The sequence below is a fragment of the Mustelus asterias genome, chromosome 9 (genome assembly GCF_964213995.1).
Source record: "Mustelus asterias chromosome 9, sMusAst1.hap1.1, whole genome shotgun sequence".
NCBI lineage: Eukaryota > Metazoa > Chordata > Chondrichthyes > Carcharhiniformes > Triakidae > Mustelus > Mustelus asterias.
In genome coordinates this window covers 43,635,962-43,656,680 of record NC_135809.1, presented here as the reverse complement: position 1 = coordinate 43,656,680, position 20,719 = coordinate 43,635,962, and the positions used below count along the sequence as shown (strand labels likewise).

Sequence of the window (20,719 nt, the reverse complement as noted above, 5' to 3'; positions counted from 1 at the left end):
GTCGGGCCGCCTATTCCCCGTTAGTGGGGCACAGTTAAAGTTTATTAGTCACAAGTAAGGCTTACATTAACACTGCAATGAAGTTACTGTGAAATTCCACTGGAGTGAAGTCAGCTCTGTACCGATTTCCGGCGTGGAGCTGACAACACTGGAAATCTTCGGCTGGGAGATGCGCAGAGGCCATGACACCCAGCAGGAAGCACATGACATGGCCTCCCCACTGCAGTACGACGGGCTTGGAAAATCGCTCGCTAGATTTTCTCTTATAGCTAAATTATTCAAGCATGATTCAAACAAATCTGTACTGACTGCACCTTACTAACGTCTTCTTGTATTACGGATTCCGCAAGTTTACCAACAACTGAGGTAAACGAATGGCTTTCTAATTTCCTAGCTTTTCCTTCTCCCCTTACATATTGCACATTTAATACAGAGAGCTGTAAAACATCATGGAATTTATCTTGTTACATTTTAGATTTTGGTCATCCAGGGGTTATTTTTAGAACTTCAAATTCAATGTGTTTTTCGAACCAGTGATTTATCTGTAATCTTGCACCTTGTGTGATGCCTGGGGTGATGCTATCGGCACTGATGACTATCTGTTGCTTGTGTTTGCATTCCAGAATTATTAGATGTTGCAGCAAAAGATTTGCAGATCTTTAACTCGTTCCCACCCAGAAGCATTCCCATTTAAAACTAACTGGAATGTGTAGACATTTTTGATGCATGTGAACAGCACCAGAAATTCCTCCCAGTGTGCACATAAGCAATTTGAAGCATGAAGTTAGTCATGCCATCTTTGTTTTGGAGTCAGACATTGAGTCACATCACTGCTTTTTTTCTCATGTAAATACTGTGAATAGTCTAAGCTGTTCTTCTAGTGAGAGGACACCGTGCTCACTTGTGTAGGCCACCTGGTTAGATTTTGTTACAGATACACAAAAAAATACATATTTTTCCTAACCTAACAATGGTTTGTGGCTTTGGTCTTAAAATCAAATTATAGATCGTCCTTCCACAGAATTGTGAATGTCATCATTAACTCATAATTCCCATCAAGAAAGAATTGACACAGCACCTCGGGTGGTTTAAGGAGAGGGGCGAGGTGGGGGGAGGTGCAAAGAAATCCAATGAAAAGGAGAGGAAGGTAATAAGAGAAATTGCTGGAATCTTTGACTGTGTCGTAAAGATTCCAAATGAAATTGTTGTAGGTGGTTGCTATGAACACGCACACAAGCCCTCCCCCCCACTCCAATCGGACATTTAACAGACTATAATTAACTTTGTGCATGATCACTGGCTGATCAGATCACCCCTGTTCGAGTTCACAGAGAGGGCTGGTTCCCTCTTGGGGTGGGAAGTTGGAGTCGGGACTGTTTCTGGGTCCTGAACCCACCCTCGAAGACGAAGTCACATTGGAATTTTCACAGGGAGACCCCCATATTCGACAAGGAGATGGGTTCCCAATCCAATTAAGGGTGATGGGTGGGTGGGCTCTGAAAGCTGGGGGTGGGGGGTCCAACAAGGTCTTCCAGCTTGAGAGGAGCAACATGGTATGAAGCACGACAAGTACCGCTTCAACAGGGAGATGTCCTCTCCAACATTTCTGAAACTTTAAATAAGAAATGGTTCCTGCAACAGGCCAGCGCTGTAGGGGCTGGGAGGAGTGGAGGCTAAGGGTAATCATTCTACAAGGCTACCTGTAGCTGCTTTCACACCCAGGCAGGCACAATGGCTCTCTGGACTTGCCTGGAGTGCTGGCATACGGTAGTGTGCTGCTGGGTGCCCTGCTCCAAGAAATTAAACTGTCTTCCTCCCCCATAGTATATGGAAATTGGAGGGTGACTGGAGGAAACCCTGCCAGCCTTGAACATGCTTTGGCAAGAATTATTGGCACTGAGAATGGGGTCAGGAAATTAGCACACCAACCACCACCAGTATTTCCAGGACCCATCCACTTACATCAGAAATCCTGCCCAGAGTATTCAACAGCAAATACTAATGGATATAAAATACCAATTCAGAATTTCATGGATTTGCTGGGTTATTGTTTTCAGGCCTGTTGCCAAGTCGCTGTAGCCACTGATCATCATGGTGATGCACACTAGCCAATAGATGATATCACCATTGTAGCATAAGAATGTTTGGGTTAATAAGAGTTAATGTGAGACTGGGGAAAAAGTGCCACCGACATTACAATGTAGAGATCCATGTAATAGTAGATGGTGCATAGAGAGGGTCTAAGAGAAATCAGCATGAAGGTAACAGGTAGTTTGGGCTATGTAGTTGTCTGTTATTAACATTTATGTTCAACCACATAAGCCTCCAGACCTCTTTGTAATATACCAACAGCCTTACTACAATGTGGTAGCAAGTGAAGGACCCAAAATCCAAGACATTAAACAGTAAAGGAACAGCACCTGACGAGCGAAGTGCACTTAATTTGAAGACAAAACTGGAGATTGCCTCGAAAACTCCAATGCAAGTGTGGAGGAAAAAGGGCAGAAGAAAGGTCCACTGTAAAGCTGAAAAGGGCTGCATCAGAGCACATGCAGAGCGCATGAAGGTTTACTAGCAAACCTGATTGAGCAGAGAGTCAAAGGAGCCAGCCAGATCACAAAAGAGTGAGCAAAATTCACCATAAGGCTGAACTAATCAGGCCACTAATCAGACAGAGCATGCCAAATGGTCATCTGTCTCTGGCTACCTTTCTAGTCAGAAAATAGTTAGATATGTAACCATCTCCTAACCTGCCAATGTGTCTGAAGCAGCAAAGTTACCAATGTTTGGTGAGTGCCATCATACTCGGTAGATCTGCCTTTGAGGTGATTGGCATGTTTTTGTCCTTCCATGAAATGTCTGGAATGTACCACAAACAGCGAAAATTAAATTTGTTGACTTTCCTTTCTCGATAGTCATGAGTTGTCCATGTTTCACAGCCACACAAAGTGTGAAGAATACAGGCTTCATAAAACAGCATCTCATTTTTAAGAATCCGCTTGATGTAATTCCATACACGTTTCGAGTCAGCCAAAGGAGGAAGCTGCTTTCCCCATGTGTGTATCGAGTTCTGCATCAAGAGACAGATTGTCTGTCATCGTGGACTCAAGGTCGCAGAATTTGCTTAACCACTTCCAGTGGGGTGTTATTTAGTGTGATCAAGGAAATGTGACACCATATTCCAGAACCAGGGTTTTCTAGATGTCTATAATAAGGAAGAACAAGTTACAGGTAGGAAGACAATCCAAGAGTCTTTGTAGCTGAGGTTGTGTGTGAACAATTAGCATGGTATCATCAGAATAGAGGAGCTGTCAGATCAATGGGGAATGTGTGAATATGCCAACTATTGAGTTCTAACACACCTATTCCCCCAACACATTCTACCTGTCAGCAAAACCCAGCATTCATGTGTTTTTGCCATGACTGAGATTGTATGGCGAACAGAATAGAAGCCATGATTCATTTTGATAGGAAGAACAGGGAGTGACAATATAAATTCTAAAGGGAGTGCAGGAACAGAGGAACCTGGGATATGTGTGCACAAATCATTGAAGGTGACAGGCTGAAAGAGTGTACCAGATTCTGGGCTTTATAAATAGGGACATAGAATAGAAAAGCATGGAGGTTATGATAAACCTTTATGAAACAATGGTTTGGCTTCAGCTGGCGTATTGCCAGACTTTTAAAAACAAGAGAGGATCTTGACAGAGTAGATAGAGGGAAACTGGTTCCATTGGTGGAAGGATTAAGAGCCAGAGGACACCAATTTAAGGGACTGGCAAAAAAATTAAAAGTGATATGAAGAAGAAAATCCTTTACGCAGCAAGTGCTTGGGATCTGGAATGCACTGCCTGAATACAGGATTGTGGTGGATTCTATCGTGACTTTCAAAAGAGAATTAAATAAATGGCTGAAGGGGGAAAGTGCAAGGCTATGGAAAAGTGTAGTGAAATGAGACACAGGGCCAAATCGCCTCCTCCTGCACAGTAGCCATTCTATGATTCTATGTTTCATCGTTTCTCAGTACTCTTCTGCCACCCTACCTCCAACCTTCCTTTACAATAAAAAAGGATAATTGTAAATATACTTTCAATGGGGAAAAGATAATATAGTTCAAGAAAATCAAAGTAAACCTGACTTGCACATGGTTGTTTGCGTCCAATACCTGTCAGGATGGTGATCGACAGACTGAGCAAACCATGATTTCAAAACATGCACTCACTTATGACAGATCATAACTCTTTGGATTCTGTGACAGACCAAGTGCCACTGTGTTTAGTTAGCGCACTCACACTTGCTGGGATGTGTGCAACTCTGTTCATGCTCACTGCCTGGGATAATTGCATGATTGGATGGTAAAAGCAGAAATCAAGTATCTGAATTAGCTGGGTAACCCTAACTCCACAGGTATAACATGTTGCTCCTATTCAATCACACCTTCAGAGAGTTAAGGACTGTGGCTCCTTCAACAAAAGAAAGAAATGTATCTTTGTGCTTTAAATGAATGCTGATTCTAGATTAGTTTGAAAATACTAAAGCGGCAGCTGATTTTCTTAGGACATTGATCGTGTGTGAACAAACATCCAGAGAAAGGTGTGAACAAATATCCAAGGAAGAGCCAATCATAGTACAGAATTAACATAAATCTGATTAAGTGTACATGAAACCCACCAAGAATAATCTCAGTTTCCACTAGATTCATGAACGATTCTATTATCGGGTCTATTAAATCACATCAGATTAGATCTCTCTGCTGTCATTCTTGTCTCAAACTGAACGTTACCATGGCAGCATCAAAGAATGTTCCTGTTGGAGCATGCTGTTTCAGAGGACTGGCTGACTTCACTCGATACCTGAGGAGACAAGTTAGTCCCTTTAATAATATCATAACCTTCAAAACTTTCCTTTCAAGGAGGGTGATTGTTCAGAGCGCCCCACCTTGTAAATTGATCTTTTAAAATGAGGCATATAGTCCATATTTATCGCTTTTTGAACTCAGCTCTAATTTCACAAAGTTCAGAGGCAGGAAAGATAACAGTTATTAACTTGACTTACACTTCAGAAGTTTACAAATTCAGAGTGTGTCAGCTTAGTTCAGTTTGCAGCATCTCAGGAAGTTGTGAGTTCAAGTCCATTCCACAACATTATAGAATGATGGAATCCTCCAGTGCAGGAGGCCATTCGGCCCATCGAGTCTGCACCAACCACAATCCCACCCAGGTCTTATCCCCCTAGCCCCATGCATTTATCCTAGCTAATTTCCCTGACACTAAAGGGCAGTTGAGGATGGCCAATTCACCTAACCTGCACATCTTTGGACTGTGAGAGGAAACCAGAGCAGCCGGAGGAAACAGACATGGGGAGAATGTGCAAAGTCCACACAGACAGTGACCCAAGCCGGGAATCAAACCTGGGTCCCTGGCATTGTGAGGCAGCAATGCTAACCACTGTGCCACCGTGATTGGGATTGATGTTTCAGTGCAATATTGACAGAGTGCGATATTGTTGAGGATGCCATGTTTTTTATTAGACTTTAGACCATGGATCTGTCTTACCTCTTGAGGCAGATATCAAATATTCCATGGCAATTTTCACAGTAGAATTCTCTCAGTGTTCTGCTAATATTTTTCCCTTAACCAACACCACAAAAAAGAAAAGATTAATCTAATTTACTGTGGTTTATTGCTTTACCGAAGAACCAGCATAGAAACAGTGGGCCAAATGTTTCTTTCTGTGCTATAAACTATAATTCTGCAACTGTCATGTTTAACAATGTAATAATAGTGATTGAACTTCAATAAGAACTCATTGATTGTGAAGTGATTTTATATGTCTTGAGGAGCTCCTGAAGCATTGTATAAATTCATGTTCTTTCTAATTAGCATGATTAAAATGTGATAAGAGACTTTGGAAATTCTAAGACAACTTTTTGATGCTATTTTTCTGGTCAGTTTACTTCTCATGTTTTCACTCGGATACATCATACATTATCTGTTCCTCTCCAAAAAAGTCCCCTTTGTATTTATGAAGCAATGATCAAACAGATTAATTGCAATGATTTCTAATTGAATGCAAATTGAATGTTATTTTATCTGGAATGGGATTTTAGTGAGATTATATGCAAGATCTTGTGAGAAATTTTGTGCATGCTACCCATCAAAGGATGCTGTTGTATTGGAGAGGGTTCAAAGTAGGATGATAAAGGAAATTCCAGTCATTCAAACTTAGTGAAGACTTCAGAAGAGATAATAGGCATTGGAAAAACACAAATTAAACTAAAAGATCACAGTAAATATAAATAAAGAAGATAATGGACAATTAAGATAGGAGATCCAAATTAAGACACAGTGTTCACCTTTGCAATATCTAATGTATTATATAATTCCAAAGCATCTACCTCAATTATTCTATTTAAATATCTATTCAATAGACATCTTAACTTATATTTTACTCATAGAATGTGTGCCCCCTTGTCTGAAACTTGCAATTCATTTTGAAACAGTTTGAGAGTTACTTGTTTCTATCATTAACTATTTATCTGCCACTATAAGATCACCTTCTAATTGTCTGCTTTGAAGGCTAAAAAGCAAATTTATTCTATTATTTCCTCAGCACAGATATTGGATGTTAAAGCTCTTCCCCTGTTATGCTTCCAGCACCTGAATGTCATCCCTATGATTACTATACCTGAATACAGTATTTAAGGTGTGGCTTGACTAGCAAGCAAAATAATTTGTGTGCTTTCCTATGTTTTGTACTCAACATCAGTTTCGTTTGAAAGCTATCCACTTTGCTTCCAGCAATCATGGTTGGATATAAGGAACTTTTAATTTGCTCTCTGTGTCTATAAGAACACCAACATCTAATCTCCTGTACTGCTCTGACTGTAGAATTCAAAATTCCAGCTGCTTTGTTGATGTAGCTTGCCATGGTCAGTGTCAAGTCTGCTCTTACACTTCGATCTCATTCAGCTCTTAGATATTTCAACACCACTCATGGAGAATTGCGTGTTGTCCATTTTTCCTCCCTAGGTGCAGTACTTTAAAGTTTCCTGTATTATATTTTATCTGTCATTCTTCCACTTACAGTTTGTCCAATTCATTTCGTATTTTCTGAGCTGCCTTCTCAGACTCAGTTGCCTCTGATAATTTGGTGCCATCTACAAATATGAGCATTGAACTTCAAAATCTAATTCATTGATGCAGAGGAATTCTCCCATGTCTCCACCGGCAGGTTCAATTCAATGGTTTTGGGGGAATGGGGGTGGTGGGAAGGAGAGAATTCAGCAGGAGTCCAAATCTCGGTTTCACACCAGCATGAATTTCCTGTAAGATTTCCATTGGTGCCACCATGGCAGATTGGGAATCTCACTGGAGGCTGGCATGAAACCGATCTGCATCCTGTTAATGGAAGGCAGATAAAGGCCCATCCGGAATCTTTCTGATTCTGCGTTACACCAGTGGGAAAACGTACTGGTCCAGAACACGTCTGCTTTACCATGTGTGCAAATGTCGGGGCCTATCTTCAGGGCCTTGTTCACATCACGGACATCCAGAGAAAGGATGAGAGGCCTGAAGCTACTGGAGCTTGAAGGAACACATAGTCCGGGTGGGTCCTCTGGTCCAACGGGTTGGGCAGGGTGGAGGGTTTTCTCCACGCAGCAGCTTCAGCTTCAGCTTCATCGATGTTAGACTTGATTCAGAATGTCAGGGTCCTCGCCAAGCACTGGTAAGAGTGCAGTAAATGGGGAGAGGGGCCAAGGATGGTTTGGTGTGAGTAGCAGAGGAAAGGTTGGCGGGTTAAAGTGTTGGGGGGGGCGAAAGCATCGGGGGGGCAAAAGCGTTGGGGGGGGGGAAAGCGTCGGGGGGGGCGAAGGGGCGAAAGCGTCGGGGGGGCGAAAGCGTCGGGGGGGGCGAAGGGGTCGGGGGGGCGAAGGGGTCCGGGGGGGCGAAGGGGTCCGGGGGGGCGAAGGGGTCCGGGGGGGGCGAAGGGGTCCGGGGGGGCGAAGGGGTCCGGGGGGGCGAAGGGGTCCGGGGGGGCGAAGGGGTCCGGGGGGGCGAAGGGGTCCGGGGGGGCGAAGGGGTCCGGGGGGGCGAAGGGGTCCGGGGGGGCGAAGGGGTCCGGGGGGGCGAAGGGGTCCGGGGGGGGCGAAGGGGTCCGGGGGGGCGAAGGGGTCCGGGGGGGCGAAGGGGTCCGGGGGGGCGAAGGGGTCCGGGGGGGCGAAGGGGTCCGGGGGGGCGAAGGGGTCCGGGGGGGCGAAGGGGTCCGGGGGGGCGAAGGGGTCCGGGGGGGCGAAGGGGTCCGGGGGGGCGAAGGGGTCCGGGGGGGCGAAGGGGTCCGGGGGGGCGAAGGGGTCCGGGGGAGCGAAGGGGTCCGGGGGGGCGAAGGGGTCCGGGGGGGCGAAGGGGTCCGGGGGGGCGAAGGGGTCCGGGGGGGCGAAGGGGTCCGGGGGGGCGAAGGGGTCCGGGGGGGCGAAGGGGTCCGGGGGGGCGAAGGGGTCCGGGGGGGCGAAGGGGTCCGGGGGGGCGAAGGGGTCCGGGGGGGGCGAAGGGGTCCGGGGGGGGCGAAGGGGTCCGAAGGGGTCCGGGGGGGGCGAAGAGGTCCGGGGGGGGCGAAGGGGTCCGGGGGGGGCGAAGGGGTCCGGGGGGGCGAAGGGTTCCGGGGGGGCGAAGGGTTCCGGGGGGGCGAAGGGTTCCGGGGGGGGCGAAGGGGTCCGGGGGGGGCGAAGGGGTCCGGGGGGGCGAAGGGGTCCGGGGGGGCGAAGGGGTCCGGGGGGGCGAAGGGGTCCGGGGGGGCGAAGGGGTCCGGGGGGGCGAAGGGGTCCGGGGGGGCGAAGGGGTCCGGGGGGGCGAAGGGGTCCGGGGGGGCGAAGGGGTCCGGGGGGGCGAAGGGGTCCGGGGGGGCGAAGGGGTCCGGGGGGGCGAAGGGGTCCGGGGGGGGCGAAGGGGTCCGGGGGGGCGAAGGGGTCCGGTGGGGCGAAGGGGTCCGGGGGGGCAAAGGGGTCCGGGGGGGCAAAGGGGTCCGGGGGGACGAAGGGGTCCGGGGGGGCGAAGGGGTCCGAGGGGGCGAAGGTGTCGGGGGGGGGGGGCGAAGGTGTCGGGGGGGGGCGAAGGTGTCGGGGGGGGGTGAAGGTGTCGGGGGGGGCGAAGGTGTCGGGGGGGGCGAAGGTGTCGGGGTGGGGAGCGAAGGTGTCGGGGTGGGGGGCGAAGGTGTCGGGGTGGGGGGGCGAAGGTGTCGGGGTGGGGGGCGAAGGTGTCGGGGGCAAAGGTGTCGGGGGGCGAAGGTGTCGGGGGGGCGAAGGTGTCGGGGAGGCGAAGGTGTCGGGGGGGGGAGGGGGCGAAGGTGTTGGGGGTGAGGGAGCCGGGGGGGGGATGGGGGGGGGCGAGTAGAGGACACTAACCCTAAGCTGCAGATAGTTTCTCGACCAGTGTACGGATTATTAAGCTTGCTGCTGCAGGAATGACTACTTTTCAGTGATAATCCAACTCCTTTATATTGTTACAGTCAGCCACTATCATCTCGTATCCTCTATTATTAATTTATCTCTTAGATTCAGTAAATCCTGAAAATTGATGCTCTGCATTAATGTTGCTGACCTTTTTGTGATATTACATCACTCACTCAGCCTGTCGAGTTCAGTAAGATTTCAAAATTGTTCTCCCACTGAAACTATTGGCGCCTGCCTCTGCAGCAATGTTCCGCCCGGGAAAACCTGCCACGGGAGAGGGGCTGGAAAACTCCAGCCTGCATCTATCCCTAGAAACAGTTATCCTTTTCCCAACTAAATACCTATCTAACATCTATTCAAAAACGTTATCATCTCAATCTCAGCTGCTCTTGCTGCCAGCCTGTTTAGTTTCAATGAATAAATAGATGAGTTCATGTCTGTTCTTGCTTCTAATGATGAGAAAGTTTTTTTTCATTTTAGATGGCGCATTCCAAGAACTTCAGTGAATGGTCTCCACAATATCAGACTAAGAATGTTCATTTCTCATTCAGTCTGCTGGATTGTTAGATATTCTGTGATGAAATGAAGCGTCAGCCCATGCACTGTTTCATTAATGCTTTAAAAATAATTTGGTTATCAAAAAGCCCACAGGTGCCTGATGTCCTAATGGTTGCCATCCTGTGCCTACAGGTAGCAGAGAAGCAGCATTCACTTATGCCATCACCGCGGCTGGTGTAGCTCATGCAGTGACTGCTGCATGTAGTCAAGGAAACCTGAGTAACTGTGGCTGTGATCGAGAGAAACAGGGCTACTACAACCAAGAGGAAGGCTGGAAATGGGGAGGCTGTTCTGCAGACATCAAATATGGAATCGATTTCTCAAGGAAATTCGTGGATGCAAGGGAAATAAAAAAAAATGCCAGGAGGCTGATGAATCTGCATAACAATGAGGCTGGGAGAAAGGTAAAATCTGTGCGTCTTGCACACTGAACAGGGAGAACTTCAATTCCAATGTATCTGATGCATATGTAGACTTTTTGTGTGTATTTGTGCTCATCAGTGAGATATTCCAAGATGAAATTCTTTTGTCTCTGCACAGCAAGTCAAGCATGGGTTAGATAAAGTTCAGAGAACCCCTCACGTTTTTTCAGCAATGTTGAGCCCTATACTGTCACAGCACAATCTCCACACTGCCTGCTTTGTGCCCTCAGTGAGACTGCCCACCATTAGTCTTAATGCAGTCATTTTGGGGATAAAATTGAACTGTAGACTTGTGAGCAACAACAGCTAGGCCAAGAATTAGCATTTCCAGTGCTAATTTGAGAGACACGAGCACTGTTAATTTGTGCTGGACCCAAACAGATGCAGTAAATCTTCCAATATGTAAATAAACAGAGAAACATTTCCAGCCCCTTAACAATTGCTACAAGATATTTAAACTGAAGCCCAAGGGTGAGATTCGGTGCTTCAACATAAGGAATATAAGAAGACAACTCAGCTTGTGCCACTTCTGTACAGTTCTCAGCAGATGGTTTGGCATTTGGCCAAGGAAGGAACAGCCATCTGAAAATAGGACTGAAAGGCTTGTTAATCACAAGGATGGAGGGAGCACGTAATCAGATTACAAACTTAATATTTGAAGATAGCCAGAAGAAAATAAAAGACTTGCAATTATCTGGTGCCTTATTACATCTCCCAGAAACATCTCAAAACACCTCACATTTCCTGCATTGCATTTCAGAAATGCTTCATTAGCTGGAAAATACTTTGTGATATCTTGAAATTGTGGCAGGGAATATGGATAGGATTTTTCTCCCTCTCCACAGGGGCGGGAGGTGGCGCATGCTTGCTGGCAACGAGAAATTACAGTCCCGCCATTGTCAATGGATTTTTCCGTTGAACACACCCCTCACTACTGGGAAACCCACGGCAAGGTGCATTGTTGGTGGGATCGTAAGATCCTGCCGACAGGAATGGGAGCAAGATTTCGGTGTACACAAATACATGTTCCTTCATGTACAATGAACTATTTTACATTACATTAGATTGCAGTTGCTCTACCTGTGCAAACAATCCTTGGGGTGGCATGGTGGCACAGTGGTTAGCACTGCTGCCTCACAGTGCCAGGGACCCGGATTCGATTCCTGGCTTGGGTCACTGTCTGTGCGGAGTCTGTACATTCTCCCCGTACCTCTGTGGGTTTCCTTTGAGTGCTCCGGTTTCCTCCCGCAGAGATGCACAACTCCCGAGTTAATACAAGCTGATACCTCACTGTAGTACTGAGGGAATGCTACGCCGTGGGAGGTACTCTAGATATTAAAGGCCTACCTTCTCAATTAGATATAAAAGCCCACCTGCCGCAAGTTAATGAAAAGCTGGAGTTCTTCCTGTGTCCTGACCAATATTCATCCCTCATTCCATGCAACCAGAACATTAGAGCCTGCAAATTTGATTGTACTGTGCTTGTTAGTCAGTGAAAGACAGCACTGCAAGTGCCAAAATGGTGAGGTGCATGCTCAGTTTACACCAGAATTGCACCGCACATCATATTGTTTGGGGCACCCCCCTGCTCAGCCCCTGGCCTGATTACTTCAGCAGACTATTATTCCATCAGTTTGAAGCACCATACCTATAAGTCTACAACAGTTTCTGGGAGGTGGTTTGATATGATCCCCAATATCGAGGAGATGTTAAACAATCAGTCCAGAGAATCTTCAATCAAAAGCCAGCTGCAACCAGCATTTAAATTCCCTGCTCTCATTTAGCTCAGGATTAGGAATATTTGCTTAGTTTCCACAATAAGTATTTCCTCCACAATGTGGCATGATAGAAGACCATTTTCCATGCCAAGTTTGCTCAGTTTTTCACACCCTCTCATTATGAATTGCCCCAATAACATGTAACACTGTACTAAACAAGGGTATCATGCTAAACACTGGTCACAAGTAGAACAGATAGATTTGATTGGTAAGCTGCCCTAGGATTCAAACCTGTGATCTTTGCATTATAAAAGGTACTGCCGTGCTGCTTAGCATGAATATATTTTAACAGCTGAACATGCTCAGCAGGTTGTAATAAGGGTTTATTCAGGGATTGCTGAGTTGAGTTTTGATTCTCAAAGAAAGAATCTGTATCTATATAACATCGTATCATATCTCTCAGAAACATTTCAAAGTTCTTATAAATCATTGAATCATAGAATGCTTACAGCTCAGAAGGAGGCTATTCAGCCTGTCATGTGTGTGTCAGCTCTCTGCAAGAGCAATTAATCTATTCCCACTCCCTTGCCTTCGTCCCATAAACCTGCAATTTGTTCCCTTTAGATAATTATCCATTTCCCTTTTGAAAGCATCGATTGAATTTCCTCTCAGGCAGAACTTTCCAGATCCTAACCACTTGCTGCTTAAAAAGGGCTTAAAAAGGGTGGCACAGTGGCACAGTGGTTAGCACTGCTGCCTCACAGCTCCAGGAACCTGGGTTCGATTCCCAGCTTGGGTCACTGTCTGTGTGGAGCTTGCACATTCTCCGTGTCTGTGTGGGTTTCCTGTAGGTGCTCCGGTTTCCTCCCACACTCCAAAGATGTGCGGGTTAGGTTGATTGGCCATGCTAAATTGCCCCTTAGTGTCATCGGATGTGTAGGTTAGAGGGATTGGCGGGGTAAATATGTGGGGTGGCGGGATTGTTGTCAGTGCAGACTCAATGGGCCAAATGGCCTCCTTCTGCATTGTAGGGATTTTATAGAACTTCTATAGTCTTTCCTTATGTCACCATTGCTTCTTTTGCCAATCACCTTAAATTGGTGCCCTCTGATTTTTGATCCATCTACGAATAGGACGTTTTTCCATATCTACTCTGCCCTGATCCGTCATGATTTTGAATACTGCTATTAAATCTCCTCTCAAACTTTTCTTCTCCAATGAGAACAGTCCCAGCTCCTCCAGTATATCCATATAACAGGTGTTCCATTATAGAAAATCTTTACTCCACCTTCTCTGAAGCTTTCACATCCTTGAAAAGTGTGGTGCCCAGAAATGGACACAATACTCCAGATGAGACTGAACCATTGGGTGGGATCATCCAGTCCTGCCGAAAGCCAACAGACCTTTTGCTGGTCCGTCTGCTGCATTCTCTACAGCAGGTCTTGCCACATCCAGACCATTGTTTTATCGGGGTTAATCAAGTGTTTTTTCGCTTCTCCTCTGAACCTTCTATATTGAGCCTGCTTCACAATTGTATTATCCAGCTAACATCTGTCATATTCTGCTTCATCTGAGTCTCTCTCTTGTCGTCCAGGGAGCTCTAGATTTGTTTGGCCTATCTTGTCACCTCATGGGAATATACCTTGACTGTACATGATGATCTCCTCTTTAAAGGCAGCCCTTTATTCCATTAGTTTTCTCTGCCTATCTTTGATTTTATCTTGGGCCAGATTCATTCTCACCTGGTCCCCTCGCAATTAACTATTCTTACTCTGGATTTCTCCTTGTCTTTTTCAATAGCCAACCTAAACCTTGTGATATGATTGCTGTCCCCCACCGACACTTGACTCACTCCATACCATATTATCTAATTTACTCAGTAAATTACGTTTGTGGTGCAGTCACTCTTATTGCTGAGCATGACAGCCATTTTGTGCACAACAAAATCCCACAATGCGTTTAGTTTTTTTTTGGATGATATTACTTGATCAGGTCACGGAGAGAATGCCCTGTTCTTGTTCTAATGCTACCATAGGTTTCTAAGATACCACCTGAAGTGTCAGCCTACAATATGTCTCATGTTGAGAATTGAGCTTGTACCCACAACCTTCTGATGCAGAGGATAAGAGGATACCGCTGAGCCAAGCTGACACACAGGTTTCAGTTTTGCTTTGACAGATTTCAGCAGCATAACCAAAGAGCTTGCCCCAAGTCAGTGCAATACTCTGGGGCGGCACGGTAGCACAGTGGTTAGCATTGCTGCTTCACAGCTCCAGGGACCTGGGTTCGAATCCTGGCTCGGGTCGCTGTCTGTGTGGAGTTTGCACATTCTTCCTGTGTCTGCGTGGGTTTCCTCTGGGTGCTCCAGTTTCCTCCCACAGTCCAAAGATGTGCGGGCTAGGTTGATTGGCCATTCTAAATTGCCCCTTCGTGTCCCAGGATGCATAGGTTAGAGGGGTCAGTGGGTAAATATGTAGGGATATGTGGATAGGGCCTGGGTGGGATTGTGGTTGGTGCAGACTCGATGGGCTGAATGGCATCTTTCTGCACTGTAGGATTCTATGATTCCACCTCTGAATGGTTAGAGAGAGTGTAGGGAAACAAAGGTTGGCCCCATACAATAGCAACTATACTTCAAAGGTACTTAATTCAATGTAGCATGCTTTGGGACATCCTGTGGTTGTGAAAGACATGATACAAACTCAAATCTATTTTTTAAATACAGTCCTCCTGTTAGGCGTCACAGAGTGAAAAGATCAGTGCCTGTGAGAAGTGGAAGTTTCACTGGTCTGTCGCAAGGTGCCTGGTTTGGAGGGTAGGTCTTATGAGGAAAGGTTGAGGGAGCTGGGGCTGTTCTCTCTGGAGCAGAGGAGGCTGAGGGGAGACTTAATAGAGGTTTATAAAATAATGAAGGGGATAGATAGAGTGAACGTTCAAAGACTATTTCCTCGGGTGGATGGAGCTATTACAAGGGGGCATAACTATAGGGTTCGTGGTGGGAGATACAGGAAGGATATCAGAGGTAGGTTCTTTATGCAGAGAGTGGTTGGGGTGTGGAATGGACTGCCTGCAGTGATAGTGGAGTCAGACACTTTAGGAACATTTAAGCGGTTATTGGATAGGCACATGGAGCACACCAGAATGATAGGGAGTGGGATAGCTTGACCTTGGTTTCAGATAAAGCTCGGCATAACATCGTGGGCCGAAGGGCCTGTTCTGTGCTGTACTGTTCTATGTTCTATGTTCTAAGGGAGTGGATGTGAAGATGGAAACATCACAGTTGAATAGGATATGAAAGAAGAAGGACAAAAGTAAACCTTGCATACACAAAAGATGCATCAGTTAGCAATTTTACATAAAGTTGAAGGGTTACGTTAGTGTGGAAATTTCAATGAACAATGTGCTCAGCCAAAAATCCAGAATACTACATTACTGCTACTTGCTGCCAGTCTGCTCTTTGGCTAAGGGTTTCCTCAGCACTGGCTGCACACCATTGATTCTGCAGGAATTTGGCTTGTGCACTTTTGGTTTGGTTAGTCAATATGTTAGCTAAACTAATTTACAGCTAGCTGTCCAGCAAGTATGACAATAAAAACCATGTACAATGTGAATTATTATTTGTCTTCATTGGATGCAGTAACATGGAACCAAATCTTTCAATTTTTTTAAGTCAAACTTTCAGAATGTCAATATCTGATATAGGAGAAATTATCTGTGATATAATTTTATAATTTACAGTTTGAAGTACAGATGGTTTAAATTTTGTCATGTCAGCTAAGTGCATGTAAGCATGAACATTTGCAACTAGTACTTAAAGAGCTAAAAATCCAATCTTTACACACCCCTTACAGACTGGGCATCTATAATTTTATAATGGGTACTTGACTATTACACTTATTTGGGGTGGGATTTATTTAGTTTGAATGGTACATGGGCAGCATCTGGGTTACAAAACAATCAATAGTTAGGTAAGAAAAGCAAAGGGATACATTGCAGATTGCTTATTAGCTAATCAACTTATATCATAATTAATTATTATCCCATTGTTTCAGAAGCCCAATCTTTCCAGTTGAAATCTGCATATTCTAATTAGTATTAGGTCATGTTAATATACTATCTGAAGTCCATTGATTGGTTAGTTAGGGGTCATTGGTTCCTGGCAAAGAGATGAGTGGACTGAAGAACCGATTCATAACCAGTAGTACAGGAACTGAGCAAACACAAACTTCACATTCCGCGAGACATATTCCACATTCCTGACTGACAACAGAAAGAAGCAGAAACAAAAAAACGTTGCATTCCGAATAACAGTTGAAACTTCTTAACTGTAGGAAGCAGGTGGAGTAAATAGCAAAACTGGTTCACCCTGAACTTGTGTCAAAGACTCAAATCAGTGATGTGAGAGAACAGGTTGATCCAATTAAAAGGCTGAGCTTCATGCTTTTCGGTAATTTTCTGTCTCTGTGCAGTCTAAGAGTCTGTCAGTTTACTGGAGCACACAAGCCTTTTCTCACTGGTTGTCATGTACCTCAACACACCTGAGATTTAAAGGATCAATCCAAGTGCTGATGCAATTTACCACAAGGTGGTTTGTGGAGTTTGTTTAGTTTAGATTCTGGGAGATTAGCTTAAACTGCTTAATTCTAGTGGCAGAAACTCAGAGCCAGTTTCTGGTGGATCCAATGACTTTGCTGCTGGGTTAAGTAGCTGTAATTTAGTGGCTGGTGGTTGGACACAGAAAGCAATTTCCAGTGTACAAGTACCTCAAACATGGAGAACAAACTGATGTGGAAAATCAAACCATTCCTATTAAATACAGTAAGGAATGCTGTTCACATATTTGGGAAAGGAAACCAGTTTTATTTAGTGGCAGAATTGTAGTACCTCTAACCTAGGGCCTCTCTTTCACGCTGTTCCGCGAGCAGGTATTTAGGCGGTGGGGGGAGTATGAAATAGAACAAATGGGTTTCCTGTTGGGCTCTTGCCCCAATTCTGTGATTTCATGCTGTGGCGGGCAAGGCTTGGACAAGGTTGGCAGACCTTGCCCCAAATGAGGATCTAAAGTGGCCAATTATTGACCACTTAAGGGCCAGTTTCCACCCAGCCTCAATTTCTGGGGCAGGAGAATTTCCTGGGTGTGATGTGAGGGAAACTCAAAAGTGATCAGGTTTAGGCCTCAGACAGGAAGAAGGGAGTGGTGACTCCATCCGAAGCCCCCACCCCCAAGGTCCGGTGGCCACTGGATCTCCCTCCTCCTACACCACCTCTCCCCCAACACCCGAGTCCTGCACTATCCATCCCGAGGCCTTCCCTACCTGCCCCTCCCATAAACGCCCCTTTCCGTGCACTCCCAGGACCGAAGCACCATGCACTTCATGAACTTCCACTTCCGTCCACTGCAGCTCCTATTGCTGCATGGGCTAGAGAGTTAATGACCAATCAGACAGGCTGGCAACTCTCTAAGGCAGGACCTCCTCCCAAGCGAGTTGCAGAAGTCCCTTCTGCAGCCCATTAATATTCATTCGAGAGTGAAATGGCTGCAGGACAGGCAATGTTGGCCGGGGATGTGTTCCCTGCTGACTCTTCGGATGGTGGGAAGGGAAACCTTCCACTAGGTGTACATCAAGTCAAACAACTTCAAAGGTATCAAAGTTAACTGCCATGAGACAAAACTAGTCTAAAAGACTTATTGGGACTTTTTAGGTGGACCTTCCCCAGAAAATTCCAACATACACTAAGATGGTTTCAACATATACAATTTTACTAAATCAAATGTAATGAAAGCAAAGAATGGAGGAATCACATGTGTAAGGAAAATCCAGGGACCAGGTAGTTACATAATACAGGGAGCTAATAAGGAAAAATACACTGAAATGGTTGTGTAAAGTGATGATGGAATAGAGAATTTCAAGAAATCAGTAGGTAGGAGAAAACTTGTAACATTGCACTGGAATCCTGAGGGTTTAACTCATTCTCATCGATTTAAAGTGGTCTTAAAGAATCCCCCCCAAAAAACTGAAAATTCAAGTCTGTTAATGTCTGAAATGCAAAAGGCAGCTTAAAATTCTGCAGGCCTGGCCTGTAATTGGAATTCAAAGTGAACACTTCACCCATCCACCTAATTGCTTCATACCCTGGTCCTTCCTTCTTCTTTCTGCAAATCCAGCCAGACTTGTCTTAACTGAAAAGATAAAATATGGAGGGTGGTTATTTCAAATATTAACAAAAGTTAAAGAAAAAAACAAGACAATACACTGACAGCAAATTTGTTCAAATAAATTAACTGAATAGCTTTTTACAGTTCTATAAGTTTACAAACCAGCAAATTATGCAAATCTTGCCTTACCATCAAAGACTAGCACCCCCCAATACTTACTGCAGAGCAACCAAGGATACTTTCTCATTATAACTCAAATCTCAAATAAGGCAAAACTGAAGTCAAGATATTGATAAAGAGCACAATGTCAGTAATTTAATGTTCATATGTAATACTTGTTATTCTAACTTCAATAGATTTTGGAAGAAAGAATGAAGTTGGAATGCAAATGTCACGGCGTCTCTGGTTCGTGTACAACCAAGACGTGTTGGACAACTCTTCCCAAATTCCGAGAGATTGGATACATCTTGAAAGAAAAGTACAGCGAGGCTGTTCATGTTGAAGCTGTCAGGGCCACCAGATTACGACAGCCCACCTTTCTTAAAATCAAGAAACCCAGGACCTATCGAAAACCCATGGACACAGATCTAGTTTACATAGAGCGATCACCGAACTACTGCGAGGAGGACAGCTCAACAGGTAGTGTGGGCACACAGGGAAGATTATGTAACCGCACCTCTCACCATGGAGATGGTTGCGACCTGATGTGCTGTGGTCGAGGTTACAATACCCACCAGTATACCAAAGTGTGGCAGTGCAACTGCAAGTTCCATTGGTGCTGCTTTGTCAAGTGCAACACATGCAGCGAAAGGACTGAAGTCTTCACCTGCAAGTGAGGAAGTAACCCTGACAGAAAAAAAGACATTTAACGCTAGGGGGAAAAGAGACACAATGAAAGAGAAACGGAGAGGAAAGAAATGAGAAGGAATCAACAAAAGAAGAATGGAATTTAATACCAATCTACCACAGCATATCTACTTTTTTAAAAAATGCACTCTTTGCTTAAAAGGATGTTATAGGTTGGCTGCCCTTTCCATCTCATGATCATCAGAGAAGAGGAGTCAGATGCAATTTGACATTAAGTAATACCAGTGTGAGTCTGCAACAATTGCAATGCACTCTGGGAGCTGCAGTCCATTCTTATGGGCAGTATTATTGATATCTGTATGGCAAGTAGTGGGTGAACAAGCTACAACTCCCAGAATGCTGTGCACTTTACAATCTCTCCCCACTTTCATATTCTCCACAAGAAATTCTGCTCGACAATGGCACAATCCTATGCTTTGAGAAAACAAAAATAATACTTGCGCACATCAAACAAAAGTGTGGAGCAAAGTGAGTAACTGAATACTAGGAGAGTCAACAGATGGCAAAGGAACACAAACATTGTTCAGTGCTATTGAGGACTGGAAATGACTGAGTTGCATCATCCCAGAAATGATGTGCTGACATTCAGAGCAAAACAGGAAGACGTGCAGATCATTTCATTTGAAAATGACTAAATATGTGTCTTGTCCAGTCTCACTGGAGCTGTTTGGATACCTAAAGAAAATTTTATTTATGTTATAGAATGAAAGTAAAACTAAGCACTAACGGGTAGTAATATTGTAATTTTTTTTAAGGTAAACTTGTTAGATTCTTTCCTGACTTATAACACATTCATTTGGATATTTCCCCAATATTTCTCTGACACTACTCTGCATATACATCAATTGTTTAACAAGAAGCATGGCTGGACTGATATAGAGGGAATCATGAACAAATTAATTTTAAAATTTACATCAAGGTATTCATAGATTCAAATATGCTTTAAAATAATTAATTTATTTTGAAAGGAAGTTCCTGAATGCTGGGACAAAGGGATATTATATGCTACAGGTATGGCTGACCATAATTATTGACAAAAATGTTTTTTTATAGTTATGGAAATCTCATTACCCAAGTCAATACATTAATACTTAATTTGATTTATATTGTTCTTCCACTTCCCCTGGTCATGTTACATTTTTCAGAAATGGGACATCCTAGGAAAGGTGATCTTGGCTGAAATTGTGTCCTGTTGGTTATTACAAGAAGTATTTCCCTAAGTGACTGTAATGCAATTTGCCCATTGGTTGGTCTATATGTAGCTTTGTTTCCTCACCACGCATTAAGCGGAATACAATGCATTGTAGGTTTCAGTAGGTGCTTTCTCATTTTACCTACAGTATGTCTGGCCTATTGATGTTTGTCATGGGAGCAGACAGCTCAATAACTAACCCTGAATTCTAAAACATCACACATCTTATGGTTTGATGAGATAGATTTATTTCATCCTTCCCTTGGTTCCCTCTTTTGGTCCCCATTTCTCTTTTGCCTCTTCAGTTACAAAGTGGAAACAAATTGCCACTTCAGGTTTGGCCAATGAAAGGTATGG

General features: G+C 44.8%; 1 protein-coding gene across 2 annotated transcripts in view; it reads left to right on the top strand.

Annotated features, from left to right (window-relative positions):
• Positions 1 to 19,907, top strand: part of LOC144498650 (protein Wnt-7b) — an 87,366-nt gene extending 67,459 nt beyond the window's left edge. For both annotated transcript variants that reach the window (XM_078220097.1, XM_078220096.1), the window contains exons 3-4: positions 10,139 to 10,410; positions 18,660 to 19,907. In XM_078220097.1, the coding sequence (XP_078076223.1) occupies positions 10,139 to 10,410; positions 18,660 to 19,139 (752 nt within the window). In that variant the 3' untranslated portion in view covers positions 19,140 to 19,907. The remainder of the gene's footprint in view (positions 1 to 10,138; positions 10,411 to 18,659) is intronic.
• The last annotated feature ends 812 nt before the right edge of the window (positions 19,908 to 20,719 follow it).